The 17,560-nt window shown below is 45.1% G+C and overlaps 1 protein-coding gene across 2 annotated transcripts in view; it reads left to right on the forward strand.

Annotated features, from left to right (window-relative positions):
- The window catches only part of LOC121004076 (sphingosine-1-phosphate lyase 1-like), a 247,803-nt gene that overhangs the window by 169,379 nt on the left and 60,864 nt on the right, over positions 1-17,560 (forward strand). For both annotated transcript variants that reach the window (XM_040436155.1, XM_040436156.1), the window contains exon 10: positions 10,056-10,154. In XM_040436155.1, the coding sequence (XP_040292089.1) occupies positions 10,056-10,154 (99 nt within the window). The remainder of the gene's footprint in view (positions 1-10,055; positions 10,155-17,560) is intronic.

Here is a 17,560-nt window from a genome sequence, read left to right on the forward strand (position 1 = left end):
TCAGTGTCATCCCAGCCAGCATGAATGGTGATCCCCGCCCGGCGGCGTGACGTCACTCACGGCGGGCGGGGCTGTAAACCTAGGGAAGCATCTTAGCTGCAGTGCAATAGCTGGAGGCTGGCGCCGGCTAACAGGGGAGTGCCGCAGGAGCAGAGTAAATGCTATTGGCTGGCGCCGGCTAACAGGGGCGGGCCGCAGGAGCAGAGTAAATGTATTGCTAAACACACGGACAATGAGTGAATGATCGCCATGATCATCCATTCATTGTCAGTGTGTTTAGCAATACATTTACTCCGCTCCATAGTGACAATCGGCGGCGGTGTTTTACAATCGCATGGGGGGCCGGATTGAATGACTTCGCGGGCCGCAAGCGGCCCGCGGGCCGCAGGTTCCCCACCCCTGCCTTAAGGACTCAGCCCTATTTCACCTTAAGGACTTGGCCATTTTTTGCAAATCTGACCAGTGTCACTTTAAGTGCTCATAACTTTAAAACGCTTTGACTTATCCAGGCCGTTCTGAGATTGTTTTTTCGTCACATATTGTACTTCATGACACTGCTAAAATTGGGTCAAAAAAGTTAATTTTTTTGCATAAAAAAATACCATATTTACCAAAAATTTAGAAAAATTAGCAAATTTCAAACTTTCAGTTTCTCTACCTCTGTAATACATAGTAATACCCCCAAAAATTGTGATTACTTTACATTCCCCATATGTCTACTTCATGTTTGTAGCATTTTGGGAATGATATTTTATTTTTTGGGGATGTTACAAGGCTTAGAAGTTTAGAAGCAAATCTTGAAATTTTTCAGAAATTTACAAAAACCCAATTTTTAGGGACCACTACAGCTCTGAAGTCACTTTGCGAGGCTTACATAATAGAAACCGCCCAAAAATGACCCCATTCTATAAACTACACCCCTCAAGGTATTCAAAACTGATTTTACAAACTTCGTTAACACTTTAGGTGTTGCACAAGAGTTATTGGCAAATGGGGATGAAATTTGCGAATTTCTTTTTTTTGCCTAATTTTCCATTTTAACCCATTTTTTCCACTAACAAAGCAAGGGTTAACAGCCAAACAAGACTGTATCTTTATTGCCCTGACTCTGCCGTTTACAGAAACACCCCATATGTGACCGTAAACTACTGTACGGCCACACAGCGGGGCGTAGAGTGAAAGGTGCGCCGTATGGTTTTTGGAAGCCAGATTTTGCTGGACTGTTTTTTTGACACCATGTCCCATTTGAAGCCCCCCTGATGCACCCCTAGAGTAGAAACTCCATAAAAGTGACCCCATCTAAGAAACTACACCCCTCAAGGTATTCAAAACTGATTTTACAAACTTTGTTAACCCTTTAGGTGTTGCACAAGATTTAATGGAAAATAGAGATACAATTTCAAAATTTCACTTTTTTGGCAGATTTTCCATTTTAATATTTTTTTTCTAGTTACAAAGCAAGGGTTAACAGCCAAACAAAACTCATTATTTATGGCCCTGATTCTGTAGTTTACAGAAACACCCCATATGTGGCCGTAAACTACTGTACGGGCACACAGTAGGGCGTAGAGGGAAAGGTGCGCCGTATGGTTTTTGGAAGCCAGATTTTGCTGGACTGGTTTTTTGACACCATGTCCCATTTGAAGCCCCCCTGATGCACCCCTAGAGTAGAAACTACATAAAAGTGACCCCATCTAAGAAACTACACCCCTCAAGGTATTCAAAACAGATTTTACAAACTTTGTTAACCCTTTAGGTGTTGCACAAGATTTAATGGAAAATAGAGATACAATTTCAAAATTTCACTTTTTTGGCAGATTTTCCATTTTTATATTTTTTTTCCAGTTACAAAGCAAGGGTTAACAGCCAAACAAAACTCATTTTTTATGGCCCTGATTCTGTAGTTTACAGAAACACCCTATATGTGGTCGTAAACCGCTGTACGGGCACACGGCAGGGCGCAGAAGGAAAGGAATGCCATACGGTTTTTGGAAGGCAGATTTTGCTGGACTGGTTTTTTTGACACCATGTCCCATTTGAAGCCCCCCTGATGCACCCCTAGAGTAGAAACTCCAAAAAAGTGACCCCATTTTAGAAACTACGGGATAGGGTGGCAGTTTTGTTGGTACTAGTTTAGGGTACATATGATTTTTGGTTGCTCTATATTACACTTTTTTGTGCGGCAAGGTAACAAGAAATAGCTTTTTTGGCACGTTTTTTTTTTTTGTTATTTACAAAATTCATCTGACAGGTTAGATCATGTGGTAATTTTATAGAGCAGGTTGTCACGGACGCGGCGATACCTAATATGTATACAATTTTTTTATTTATGTAAGTTTTGCACAATGATTTCATTTTTAAAACAAAAAAAATGTTTTAGTGTCTCCATAGTCTAAGAGCCATAGTTTTTTCAGTTTTTGGGCGATTATCTTAAGTAGGGTCTCATTTTTTGCGGGATGAGATGACGGTTTGAGTGGCACTATTTTGGGGTGCATATGACTTTTTGATCACTTGCTATTACACTTTTTGTGACGTAAGATGACAAAAAATTGCTTTTTTTACACCGTTTTTATTTAAATTTTTTTACGGTGGTCACCTGAGGGGTTAGGTCATGTGATATTTTTATAGAGCCGTTCGATACGGACGTGGCAATACCTAATATGTATACTTTTTATTTATTTATTTAAGTTTTACACAATGATTTCATTTTTGAAACCAAAAGAATCATGTTTTAGTGTTTCCATAGTCTAAGAGCCATAGTTTTTTCAGTTTTTGGGCGATTATCTTGGGTAGGGTATGATTTTTGCGGGATGAGATGACGGTTTGATTGGTACTATTTTGGCGTACATGCGACTTTTTTGATCACTTTTATTACCTTTTTTGGGAAGTAAGGTGGGCAAAATTTAAATTTCCTAATAGTTTTTATTTTTTTATTTTTATGGCGTTCACCGTGCGGGGAAAGTAACATGACCGTTTTATAGATCAGGTCGTTACGGACGCGGCGATACCAAACATGTGTAGGGAATTTTATTTTTTTCATTTTTAATCAGTGATAAATGTGTTTTTGGATTTTTACATTTTTTTCACTTTTTTTCACTTTTTTTTTGACCCAGACCCACTTGTTTCTTGAAGATCCAGTGGGTCTGATGTCTGTATAATACAGTACAGAACAATATATATTGTTCTGTACTGTATTTTACTTACACTTTGTCTGAACAGATCTCTGCCTTTAGCACAGATCTGTTCAGCACCATGGACAGCAGGATGCCTTAGAGGCGTCCTGTTGCCATGGGAACCTTCCCCGTCTGCTCAGTAGTTGTCAGAACTTCGCAGACGGGGAAGGGTAAGCACAGGGCTGAGGGGGGCTGTCTGGGGGCTCTCTCCCTCTCCATCGGGGGGCTGCAAAGGCACAGCAGCCCCCCCGATGGGAGAGGGAGGGAGCTCCCTCTTACTGTTAAGTTTTTCCATACAGCGGTCCGTACGGACCGCTGTATGGAAAGGGTTAAACGGCTGACATCGCATCATCGATGTCAGCCGTTTATACCAGGGTGCCAGCAATGTGCTGGCACCCTGGTATACCCACTAGAGACCAACGATTATACAAGGAAAGGCGGGCGGGGGATCGCGATCCCGCCTGCCGCACCGCCCGCCTCCCGCACTGCCCCCACCACCCACAACTCCCCCCCTGCACCACCGGCCGGCAAAAAACCATGCAGGGGTGCAGGGGGGGGTGTAAAATATATATTTTAGGGACACTAAAGCTTCTGATCCCCGCGGTCAGGGCCCGCGGGGATCAGAAACTGCACAAAGCGCAGCAAACCGCAGGTCTGAATTGACCTGCGGTTTTCTGCGATCGCCGATGCGGGGGGTCAAATGACCCCCCCCCTGCATTGTTACGGGATGCCGGCTGAATGATTTCAGCCGAAATCCCGTTCCGATTAACCCCTGGGGCGCCGGAATACAGATTTCAAGTTATGACGTACCGGTACGTCATGGGTCCTTAAGGACTCGGGACCCATGCCGTACCAATACGTCCTAAGTCCTTAAGGGGTTAAGAGTGAGTTGAACAGTGCCCTCCCCTTTAAGAGTGAGTTGAACAGTGCCCTCCCCTTTAAAAGTGACTTGGAACAGTGCCCTCCCCTTTAAGAGTGAGTTGAACAGTGCTTTCCCCTTTAAGCGTGACTTGGAACAGTGCCCTCCCCTTTAAGCGTGACTTGGAACAGTGCCCTCCCCTTTAAGAATGAGTTGAACAGTGCCCTCCCCTTTAAGAGTGAGTGGAACAGTGCCCTCCCCTTTAAGAGTGACTTGGAACAGTGCCCTCCCCTTTAAGAGTGAGTTGAACAGTGCCCTCCCCTTTAAGCTTGACTTGGAACAGTGCCCTCCCCTTTAAGCGTGACTTGGAACAGTGCCCTCCCCTTTAAGCGTGACTTGGAACAGTGCCCTCCCCTTTAAGAGTGAGTTGAACAGTGCCCTCCCCTTTAAGCGTGACTTGGAACAGTGCCCTCCCCTTTAAGAGTGAGTTGAACAGTGCCCTCCCCTTTAAGAGTGAGTTGAACAGTGCCCTCCCCATTAAAAGTGACTTGGAACAGTGCCCTCCCCTTTAAAAGTGAGTTGAACAGTGCCCTCCCCTTTAAGCTTGACTTAAGCAGTGCCCTCCCCTTTTAAGCGTGACTTGGAACAGTGCCCTCCCCTTTTAAGCGTGACTTGGAACAGTGCCCTCCCCTTTAAGAGTGATTTGGAACAGTGCCCTCCCCTTTAAGAGTGATTTGGAACAGTGCCCTCCCCTTTAAGCATCACTTGGAACAGTGCCCTCCCCTTTAAGAGTGACTTGGAACAGTGCCCTCCCCTTTAAGAGTGAGTTGAACAGTGCCCTCCCCTTTAAGAGTGAGTTGAACAGTGCCCTCCCCTTTAAGAGTGACTTAGGGTAGAATTACTTACAGTGATCAAATATTCCAGCTCTTCCGGATCGAAATTGCTCTTTGCCATTCCCGTCTTGTTTGTAGGATCTATCCACTGTATCTCCACTCTCCTCGCTATCCAAAGACAGGCACGCACGTACAGACGCACGCACGTACAGACGCACAAACACGATTATTTAAATTACGCAGTATCGCATTAACAAACCAAACATTAGACTGTATAGGCATAGGCAGACAAATTTCATATTAGTACCTTGGGAACGGCTCCATGCTAGAATGTACTGTCGGATTTGAGAAAGTTGAAATCGCAATGCAGTTAATTCAAGTTCTATAAATCGCATTGCGATTTCAACTTAGAGCTTCTGCCGACTTCCGTGCTCATGGAGCGTCCCCATCACCATGGGAACGGCTCCATGCTAGAATGTACTGTCGGATTTGAGAAAGTTGAAATTGCAATGCGGTTAATTCAAGTTCTATAAATCGCATTGCGGTACAGTGTACAGTAGCTGTCTGGTGAACTTCCCCCCACCCGCCAGCCCCGACACCCGATTTCTGCTTTTTGGCCGCGTGCGTGATGCAAGGGACAGTATACTGTACATTACCGTATATTGTCAATGCCACGCAGGTTACTGTAATCTCCGCCACCTCGGTGTTTCACATACAGGGGGGAGGGACACTAAGTTCAGGGGAGAACAAACATTATGGGTGATAGGCAGAGCGGGGAGGGATGACGGGAGCCGGGAAGCTGCTCTGGCCAATAACTACGATAATTTGAATACTTTAACTAAACACCGCCATCTAGTGGCTTTGCTGTGTATTGCTACACTGACGGAGATAAAATCGCGTTTCGGTATTAACGAATTGCGAAAAAAGGGAGCAGTAACGATGATACAACTGTAGATTGGAAGGTTGTCTTATTATTAACAGGAAGGTGACACCTAGTGAAGATGGTGGACTAAACAATGTTATTCAGACCTCTCCCAATACTTTTTGAAATTAGCTGTGTGTGTGTGTATATATATATATATATATATATATATATATATATGTCACATCAGACCTCAGCTTAGAGCCCCAATATTTATAAGATCCCCATTCAGGCTTTAGATCAGAGCCCCAATATGAACAAGACCACCCCCCCATTCAGACCTCAGATCAGAGTACCAATGTGAACAAGCCCCCCTTATACAGTTCTCAATCAGACCCCCATGTTAATCAGAGCTCAGAGCAGAAAAAAAAAAATCAACTTACCTCTCCTTCTCCAGACGCTACCGCTACTCCTGAGATCCATTGCTCTTTTGGATCTTCTTGCAGTGCTGTGCTGTGACCCAACGTCGCACAACGTGAGGTCACAAAGTGCGCCAATATTCTCATGCTGTGCGCAGCTCACAGCACAGCGTGCGTAGCCTTGCAGAAGAAGACCAGAAAGTGGTGAGTACAGAGCCTGCACATTGAGCTTCCCAGTCCTCCTGTTACCCTAATGGAAGCGCTCATTCATATTCGCCCCATAAGACGCGCTGACATTTTTCCCCGACTTTGTCTTTTCCACCTTTAATGTGACCTATAAACTGTACCACTCAATTGAAAAACAAACTAAAATCTTTTTAGGTGGAGGGAAGAAAAAAAAAAAAAAACTAAAATAAAGTGGTTGCATAAGTGTGCACACCCTCTTATAACTGGGGATGTAGCTTTGTTCAGAATTAAGCAATCACATTCAAAATCATGTTAAATAGGAGTCAGCATACACCTGCCATCATTTAAAGTGCCTCTGATTAACCCCAAATAAAGTTCAGCTGCTCTAGTTGGTTTTTCCTGAATTTTTATTAGCCGCATCCCACAGCAAAATCCATGGTCCACAGAGAGCTTCCAAAGCATCAGAGGCATCTTATTGTTAAAAGGTATCAGTCAGGAGAAGGTTACAAAAGAATTTCCAAGGCATTAGCTATACCATGGAACACAGTGAAGACAGTCATCATCAAGTGGAGAAAATATGGCACAACCGTGACATTACCAAAAACTGGACGTCCCTCCAAAATTGATGAAAAGACGAGAAGAAAACTGGTCTGGGAGGCTACCAAGAGGCCTACAGCAACATTAAAGGAGCTGCAGGAATATCTGGCAAGTACTGGCTGTGCCGTACATGGGACAACAATCTCCTGTATTCTTCATATGTCTGGGCTATGGGGTAGAGTGGCAAGACGAAAGCCTTTTCTTACGAAGAAAAACTTCCAAGCCAGGCTACATTTTGCAAAAACACATCTGAATTCTCCCAAAAGCATGTGGGAAAAGGTGTTATAGTCTGATGAAACCAAGGTTGAACTTTTTGGCCATAATTCCAAAAGATATGTTTAGCGCAAAAACAACAATGCACATCACCAAAAGAACACCATACCCACAGTGAAGCATGGTGGTGGCAGCATCATACCAAGGGGCTGTTTTTCTTCAGCTGGAACTGGGGCCTTAGTTAAGCTAGAGGGAATTGTGAACAGTTCCAAATACCAGTCAATATTGGCACAAAACTTTCAGGCTTCTGCTAGAAAGCTGAACATGAAGAGGAACTTCATCTTTCAGCATGACAACGACCCAAAGCATACATCCAAATCAGCAAAGGAATGGCTTCACCAGAAGAAGATTAAAGTTTTGGAATGCCCCTGCCAGATCCCAGACCTGAATCTGATTGAAAATCTGTGGGGTGATCTGAAGAGGGCTGTGCACAGGAGATGCCCTCGCAATCTGACAGATTTGGAGTGTTTTTGCCAAGAAGAGTGGGCAAATCTTGCCAAGTTAAAATGTGCCATGCTGATAGACTCATACCCTAAAAGTGCTGTAATACAATCAAAAGGTGCTTCAAACAAAGTATTAGCTTAAGGCCTCATGCACACGACCGTTGTGTGCATCCGTGGCCGTTGTGCCGTTTTCCATTTTTTTTCGCGGACCCATTGACTTTCAATGGGTCCGTGGAAAAATCTGAAAATGCACCGTTTTGCAGCCGCATCCGTGATCCGTGTTTCCTGTCCGTCAAAAAAATATGACCTGCCCTATTTTTTTGACGGACAACGGTTCACGGACCCATTCAAGTCAATGCGTCCGTGAAAGAACACGGATGCACACAAGATTGGCATCCGCGTCCGTGATCCGTGGCCGTAGGTTACTTTCATACAGACGGATCCGAAGATCCGTCTGCATAAAAGCTTTTTGAAAACTTCGTGAAAACTCAATCCGACAGTATATTCTAACACAGAGGCGTTCCCATAGTGATGGGGACGCTTCTAGTTAGAATATACTACGAACTGTGTACATGACTGCCCCCTGCTGCCTGGCAGCACCCGATCTCTTACAGGGGGCTGTGATCCGCAGACCCCCCTCCCTCCCCAGTTTTAATTTCATTGGTGGCCAGTGCGCCCCCCCCTCCCTCTATTGTATTATTTTCATTGGTTGCACAGTGTGCGGCCCCCCCGCCCCCCCTCCCTCTATTGTATTATTTTCATTGGTGGCACAGTGTGCGGCCTCCCCTTACTTAGCAATATTAGAAGCATCATACTTACCTGCTGCGCTGTCTGTGACCGGCCGGGAGCTCCTCCTACTGGTAAGTGACAGATCATTAAGCAATGCGCTGCACAGACCTGTCACTTACCAGTAGGAGGAGCTCCCGGCCGGTCAAAGACAGCGCAGCAGGTAAGTATGATGCTTCTAATATTGCTAAGTAACCATGGCAACCAGGACTGCAGTAGCGTCCTGGTTGCCATGGTTACTGATCAGAGCCCCAGCGATTAAACTGGGACTCCGATCGGAACTCTCCGTTGTCACCAATGATCGGGGGGGGGGAGGAAGAGGGGACGCCGCACACTGTGCCACCAATGAAAATAATACAATAGAGGGAGGGAGGGGGGCCGGGGGGGCCGCACACTGTGCCACCAATGAAAATAATACAATAGAGGGAGGGAGGGGGGCCGAGGGGGTCTGCCCCCTGCTGCCTAGCAGCCCCTGATCTCTTACAGGGGACTATGATACGCACAATTAACCCCCCTCAGGTGCAGCACCTGAGGGGTTAATTGTGCGGATCACAGCCCCCTGTAAGAGATCAGGTGCTGCCAGGCAGCAGGGGGCAGACCCCCTCGGCCCCCCTCCCTCCCTCTATTGTATTATTTTCATTGGTGGCACAGTGTGCGGCCCCCCCGGCCCCCCTCCCTCCCTCTATTGTATTATTTTCATTGGTGGCACAGTGTGCGGCGTCCCCTCTTCCCCCCCCCCCCCCCCCGATCATTGGTGACAACGGAGAGTTCCGATCGGAGTCCCAGTTTAATCGCTGGGGCTCTGATCAGTAACCATGGCAACCAGGACGCTACTGCAGCAGGGGGCAGTCATGTACACAGTTCGTAGTATATTCTAACTTGAAGCGTCCCCATCACCATGGGAACGCCTCTCTGTTAGAATATACTATCGGATCTGAGTTTCACGATCTAACTCATATCCGACAGTATATTCTAACATAGAGGCATTCCCATGGTGATGGGGACGCTTCAAGTTAAAATATACCATCAGATTGAAGAAAACTCTGATCCGATGGTACATTAACTCCTGACTTTACATTGAAAGTCAATAGGAGACGGATCCGTTTGCAATTGCACCATATTGTGTCAACGTCAAACGGATCCGTCCACATTGACTTGCATTGTAAGTCAGGACGGATCTGTTTGGCTCCGCACGGCCAGGCGGACACCAAAACGACTTTTTTTCCATGTCCGTGGATCCTCCAAAAATCAAGGAAGACCCACGGACGAAAAAACGGTCACGGATCACGGACCAACGGAACCCCGTTTTGCTAAACGTGAAAAAATACTGTGGTGAGCATGAGGCCTCAGGGTGTGCAACCATATTATTTTATTTTTATATTTTTTCTTACTTCTACCTAAAAGATTTCAGTTTTTTTTCAATTGATCTGTACAGTTTATAGGTCACATTAAAGGTGGAAAAAGTTCTGAAATTATTTTTTTTTTTACATCACAGAAACCTGACATTTTAACAGGGGTGTGTAGACTTTTTATATCCACTGTATATATAATTATACATATGAAATTTTTCTTAATAGATTCCATGTGTAGTGAATTCACATACGTGTATTCATTTTTATTGCAGGCTATGAAGAGAGCAATCTCTAAAAACACAGCGATGCTAGTTTGTTCTGCCCCACATTTTTCACATGGTATTATTGATCCTATAGAAGAAGTAGCTAAGGTAAGAAATAGGTAGAAATATTAAACTCACAAAATGTGCAGAAAATAACAAAAATATCCTTACACCCTTCATCTCCTCCTTTCCCTTGGTCCATTTTGTCTCGTATAACAGTTATAACTGAGAAATATAAAATAAAACCTACTCTGTGTTCTGGGAGTTTAGCCTTGTCCTCCTCCATTGGATGTGGGAAATGTATCTGATCTGTGACGGTATGGCTGCTGGGACCCCACCGATCACAAGATTGGGGGTCCCTTGTGCCAGTATGGATGGCAGCATGTCCGCTGCCACTCCGTTCATTCTCTGTGGGACTGCCGAAGATGGTAGAGTACAGCGCTTTGAAATTTACATCAGTCCCATAGATAGTGACTTGAGTGGCAGCAGACATAAGCTGCTCTATCCATATGAGCACACGGGGCCCCCATTCCCATGATTGATTGGACTCCCAGTGGTCGTATCCCCACCAATCAAGTATTTATCACCTATACTGCGGCTAGGGGATATGCTTTTAACTTGGCACAACCCCTTTAAGTCTAAATAACCATTGATAAATGCCAGCATATGTTTCCAAGCACATCCGGCCCTGGTGCTGAGCTACTGTAGATAATACAGCCTGGAGCTGCATGTTCAGTTTTGCAGGCTTCAGAATTAAAACCTTCAGAGCTTCCTCCAGTGATTTGCATTATAAGGAAGTGTCATCTTTTCTCTGGTTCTGCTGCGTTTGTAGAGTTTTGCCTGTAAATATGTCTTCAGTAGAGTTGAGCGGACACCTGAAAGTTCGGGGCCAACGGGTTCAGCCGAACGTCACAAAAAAGGGGACCCGAACTTTGGAGCACTAAAATGGCGCTAAAAAAGTAATGGAAAGGGCTAGAGGGCTGCAAAAGTCAGCAAAATGTGGTTAAGAGCATGGCATGGATAGGGAAATGACTTCAAATAACATAAAATACGTAAAAATAAAAAATAATAATCTTGATCTAGGAGGATGAGGTCCATATGGAGCAGGAGGTTGAGGAGGTTGTGGATGTGGCGGTGTAGGTGGAAGCCGGGGCGGAGGAGGAGGTAGCCAACACTGATTTTTGGTTTTGCTTTTTATTTTATTATTTTATTTTTTTTGTTCAAATTTGGGTAGACCCCAAAACATTGGGAAATATAAGAAATAAAACAAAGAAATTGTGCGCTGGCGTATGTAAGGAAATTGGACCCTTGCTAGATACCCCTAGTACCGGACTTCGGTGGTCAGCTTGGGTTAAGTCTTATCTGGCGCCAGGAGAATGAACTTGTCAGATACAACACAAACACGGGTCTGTTCAAATTCACTCTGATTTTATTGTCCTTCAGTTCAGCCTTTTATTATAATTACATAGTAACAGCATTAACCAATCATATGTAGACACATATAGGCCGGTAAACATTAAGCCGGAATGACCTTGTAAAGCGTGACTGTCTTCACTAAAATTTAGGAATTTCAAGAAACTGTCCAAGGACAGGGAAAGAAACCCAAATTCCAGTGGGGGTACTTGAAACAGTGCATGAACAAGATGCTATCACAATACTTATTGTTATAACAGACAAAATGGAGTCACATATATCCCTTCAATCCCCTCTTAGAATCTTATATATTTTATATTATATGGTTCTTTCTTCTTTCTTTCTTCTGTCCATATATCTTCAGATATTTCATGTATCCACTGGGTGTGTTATTCTTATTATTGGGGGTTGGTGGGGGGATGGCCTGGTAGAAAGAGGCTGTGGCGTTAGTTACTCCTTTTTCTAATAATCTCCTGATACATGGTATTATACATAGTGAAAATGCAGCAATGACAATAATGATTACAAGGATAATAATGCCTAGTTGTGCTAACGCCTGCTTCCAATTACTAAACCAACCAAAATACTGATCCCAGGGATTTGTAATACCTGAGTTCTTTTTCAATTCAACAGACAAATCCTCCAGTTTCTGTATAGCTACGGTTACCTTACCATCGGGGCCTGTGTTGTTAGGTATAAAGGTGCAGCATGATGTGGGATCCGCGAGCACCTTACATACTACACCTTTTTCTGCCAATATCATATCTAAAACCATTCTTTTCTGGAATGTCATTATGGAGTCAGCTTGGAGCTGCTCTGCAATCCCTTGCATCGCATCCCTTGTGTAATTTACAAACCTTTGTTGGTTGTAGTAGATGTAATTAACCACCTCAGGACCGCCGTACGCAGGATTGCATCCTGGCGGCGGCCCTGTTGTTCTGGGCGGACGCGCCGGTGCGCCCTCTCGCGAGAGGCGAGATTTCCTGTGAACGAGTGAACACAGGCGCGCGCGTTCACAGGAACCAAAGGTAAGCTAGTGGATCTACAGCCTGCCAGCGGCGATCGTTCGCTGGCAGGTTGTAGATGCGATTTTTTTAACCCCTAAAAGGTTTTGATAACAGCGTCTAATATACCTGCTACCTGGTCCTCTGGTGGTCCCTTTTGCTTGGATCGACCACCAGAGGACAGCTCTGTAATAAGTAGCACCAAACACCACTACACTACACCCCACCCCCCGATACTTATTAACCACTTATTAACCCCTGATCACCCCATATTAGACTCCCTGATCACCCCCCTGTCATTGATCACCCCCCTGTAAGGCTCCATTCAGACGTCCGTATGTGTTTTACGGATCCGATCCATGGATCCGCGGATCCGCAAAACACATACGGACGTCTGAATGGAGCCTTACAGGGGGGTGATCAATGACATATAGCCCATATAGACTCCCTGATCACCAACCTGTCATTGATCACCCCCCTGTAAGGCTGGCTCCATGCAGAGGTCCGTATGTGTTTTGCGGATCCACGGATCCATGGATCGGATCCGCAAAACACATACGGACGTCTGAATGGAGCCTTACAGGGGTTGATCAATGACAGGGGGGTGATCAATGACAGGGTGGTGATCACCCCATATAGACTCCCTGATCACCCCCCTGTCATTGATCACCCCCCTGTAAGGCTCCATTCAGACGTCCGTAAGTGTTTTACGGATCCGATCCATGGATCCGTGGATCCGCAAAACACATACGGACCTCTGAATGGAGCCTTACAGGGGGGTGATCAATGACAGGGGGGTGATCAATGACAGGGTGGTGATCACCCCATATAGACTCCCTGATCACCCCCCTGTCATTGATCACCCCCCTGTAAGGCTCCATTCAGATGTCCGTATGTGTTTTGCGGATTCGATCCATGGATCAGTGGATCCGCAAAACACATACAGACCTCTGAATGGAGCCTTACAGGGGGGTGATCAATGACAGGGGGGTGATCAATGACAGGGTGGTGATCACCCCATATAGACTCCCTGATCACCCCCCTGTCATTAATCACCCCCCTGTAAGGTTCCATTGAGACGTCCGTATGTGTTTTGCGGATCCGATCCGTGGATCCGCAAAACACATACGGACCTCTGAATGGAGCCTTACAGGGGGGTGTTCAATGACAGGGTGGTGATCACCCCATATAGACTCCCTGATCACCCCCCTGTCATTGATAACCCCCCTGTAAGGCTCCTTTCAGACGTCCGTATGTGTTTTGCGGATCCGATCCATGGATCCGCAAAACACATACGGACCTCTGAATGGAGCCTTACAGGGGGGTGAGCAATGACAGGGTGGTGATCACCCCATGTAGACTCCCTGATCACCCCCCTGTCATTGATCACCCCCCTGTAAGGCTCCATTCAGACGTCCGTATGTGTTTTGCGGATCCGATCCATGGATCCGTGGACCTGCAAAACACATACGGACCTCTGAATGGAGCCTTACAGGGGGGTGATCAATGACAGGGGGGTGATCAATGACAGGGTGGTGATCACCCCATATAGACTCCCTGATCACCCCCCTGTCATTGATCACCCCCCTGTAAGGCTCCATTCAGACGTCCGTATGTGTTTTGCGGATCCGATCCATGGGTCCGTGGATCCGCAAAACACATACGGACCTCTGAATGGAGCCTTACAGGGGGGTGATCAATGACAGGGGGGTGTTCAATGACAGGGTGGTGATCACCCCATATAGACTCCCTGATCACCCCCCTGTCATTGATCACCCCCCTGTAAGGCTCCATTCAGACGTCCGTATGTGTTTTGCGGATCCGATCCATGGATCCGTGGATCCGCAAAACACATACGGACCTCTGAATGGAGCCTTACAGGGGGGTGATCAATGACAGGGGGGGTGATCAATGACAGGATGGTGATCACCCCATATAGACTCCCTGATCACCCCCCTGTCATTGATCACCCCCCTGTAAGGCTCCATTCAGATGTCCGTATGTGTTTTGCGGATCCGATCCATGGATCAGTGGATCCGCAAAACACATACGGACCTCTGAATGGAGCCTTACAGGGGGGTGATCAATGACAGGGGGGTGATCAATGACAGGGTGTTGATCACCCCATATAGACTCCCTGATCACCCCCCTGTCATTAATCACCCCCCTGTAAGGTTCCATTCAGACGTCCGTATGTGTTTTGCGGATCCGATCCGTGAATCCGCAAAACACATACAGACCTCTGAATGGAGCCTTACAGGGGGATGATCAATGACAGGGTGGTGATCACCCCATATAGACTCCCTGATCACCCCCCTGTCATTGATCACCCCCCTGTAAGGCTCCATTCAGACGTCTGTATGTGTTTTGCGGATCCGATCCATGGATCCGTGGATCCGCAAAACACATACGGACCTCTGAATGGAGCCTTACAGGGGGGTGATCAATGACAGGGGGGTGATTAATGACAGGGTGGTGATCACCCCATATAGACTCCCTGATCACCCCCCTGTCATTGATCACCCCCTTGTAAGGCTCCATTCAGACGTCCGTATGTGTTTTGCGGATCCGATCCATGGATCCGTGGATCCGCAAAACACATACGGACCTCTGAATGGAGCCTTACAGGGGGGTGATCAATGACAGGGGGGTGATCAATGACAGGGTGGTGATCACCCCATATAGACTCCCTGATCACCCCCCTGTCATTGATCACCCCCCTGTAAGGCTCCATTCAGACATTTTTTTGGCACAAGTTAGCGGAAATTAATTTTTTTTTTGTTTTGTTTTTTCTTACAAAGTCTCATATTCCACTAACTTGTGACAAAAATCTCACATGAAGTCACCATACCCCTCACAGAATCCAAATGCGTAAAATTTTTTAGACATTTATATTCCAGACTTCTTCTCACTCTTTAGGGCCCCTAAAATGCCAGGGCAGTATAAATACCCCACATGTGACCCCATTTTGGAAAGAAGACACCTCAAGGTATTTTGTGAGGGGCATGGCGAGTTCATGTAAAAAAATAAATTTTGTCACAAGTTAGCGGAAAGGGAGACTTTGTGAGAAAAAACCAAAAAAAATCAATTTCCGCTAACTTGTGCCAAAAAAAAAACTTCTATGAACTCGCCATGGCCCTCACGGAATACCTTGGGGTGTCTTCTTTCCAAAATGGGGTCACATGTTGGGTATTTATGCTGCCCTGGCATTTTAGGGGCCCTAAAGCGTGAGAAGAAGTCTGGAATCCAAATGCCCTCCTAAAAGATACTCATTGGAATTTGGGCCCCTTTGCGCACCTAGGCTGCAAAAAAGTGTCACACATGTGGTATCGCTGTACTCAGGAGAAGTTGGGCAATGTGTTTTGGGGTGTCTTTTTACATATACCCATTCTGGGTGAGAGAAATATCTCTCTATAATGACAACTTTGTATAAAAAAAATGGGAAAAGTTGTCTTTTGCCGAGATATTTCTCTCACCTAGCATGGGTATATGTAAAAAGACACCTCAAAACAAATTGCCGAACTTCTCCTGAGTACGGCGATACCACATGTGTGACACTTTTTTGCAGCCTAGGTGCGCAAAGGGGCCCAAATTCTAAAGAGCACCTTTAGGATTTCACAGGGCATTTTTTACGCATTTGGATTCTAAATTACTTCTCACGCTTTAGGTCCCCTAAAATGCCAGGGCAATATAAATACCCCACAAGTGACCCTATTTTGGAAAGAAGACACCGCAAGGTATTCCATGAGGGGCATGGCGAGTTCCTAGAATATTTTTTTTCTCTTACAAAGTCTCATATTCCACTAACTTGTGACAAAAAATAAAATCTTACATGAACTCACCATACCCCTTACGGAATACCTTGGGGTGTCTTCTTTCCAAAATAGGGTCACTTGTGTAGTTGGTATTTATACTGCCCTGGCATTTTAGGGGCCCTAAAGCGTGAGAAGAAGTTTGGAATCCAAATGTCAAAAAATGCCCTCCTAAAAGGTACTAATTGGAATTTGGGCCCCTTTGCGCAACTAGGCTGCAAAAAAGTGTCACACATGTGGTATCGCCGTACTCAGGAGAAGTAGGGCAATGTGTTTTGGGGTGTATTTTTACATATACCCATACTGTGTGTGAGAAATATCTCTGTAAATGACAAATTTTTAATTTTTTTTAAACAAAGTTGTAAATTTACAGAGATATTTCTCTCACCCAACATGGGCATATGTAAAAATTCACCCCAAAACACATTGACCTACTTCTTCTGAGTACGGCGATACCACATGTGTGACACTTTTTTGCAGCCAAGATGCGCAAAGGGGCCCAAATTCCAATGAGTACCTTTAAGATTTCACAGGGCATTTTTACGCATTTGGATTCCGTGAGGGGTATGGTGAGTTCATATAAGATTTTATTTTTTGTCACAAGTTAGTGGAATATGAGACTTTGTAATAAAAAAAACAATTTCCGCTAACTTGTGCCAAAAAAAAAAAATCTACGGTGTTTTTGCAGTGATCAGAAAAAAAAAATTCTGTCACTGCGGTGGGGCGGACTGAAATGCAAGTGTACACACAAGATCAGGCCTGATCGTGCGAACACTGCATTTTTTGTAGAGCCTAAGGTGACCCTAATGTACTGATATAGATCTGATTGCGATCAGTCTTGATCCCTTACAGATACTATAGTTTAGTTTGTAAAATATTTTATTGTGAGAAGAATGAAAGGTGTCATCATCTTAGACATATGAATTACATCAAATTGTGTACCTACACAGTGCGACATAGAATCAGACATTAACATAGAGAATTTGCAATAAATTTATACAGCAATAAATAATATCAACATCAACAAGCGACATAAAGTGACTTCCTGAAATATGCTTGATCTACCGCCATTTTTAATCTGCATGGATAGTGGAAATTAGCGGTAATCAGACTTTAATCTTCCAGTGAACGGCAGGTACGAACACCCTGCAAGGTCATCCTGTTACTCTTTTTTATTTCTTTTTATGCAAAGTCTCGGAATTTCTTCCAAGGCCCCCACACCTTGTGAAATAGGGAGGTATTATTAATCTCCCAATGCGCTATTTGTTCCATCCAAAACACCTGA

Source organism: Bufo bufo, chromosome 6, assembly GCF_905171765.1.
Source record: "Bufo bufo chromosome 6, aBufBuf1.1, whole genome shotgun sequence".
Classification (NCBI taxonomy): Eukaryota; Metazoa; Chordata; class Amphibia; order Anura; family Bufonidae; genus Bufo; species Bufo bufo.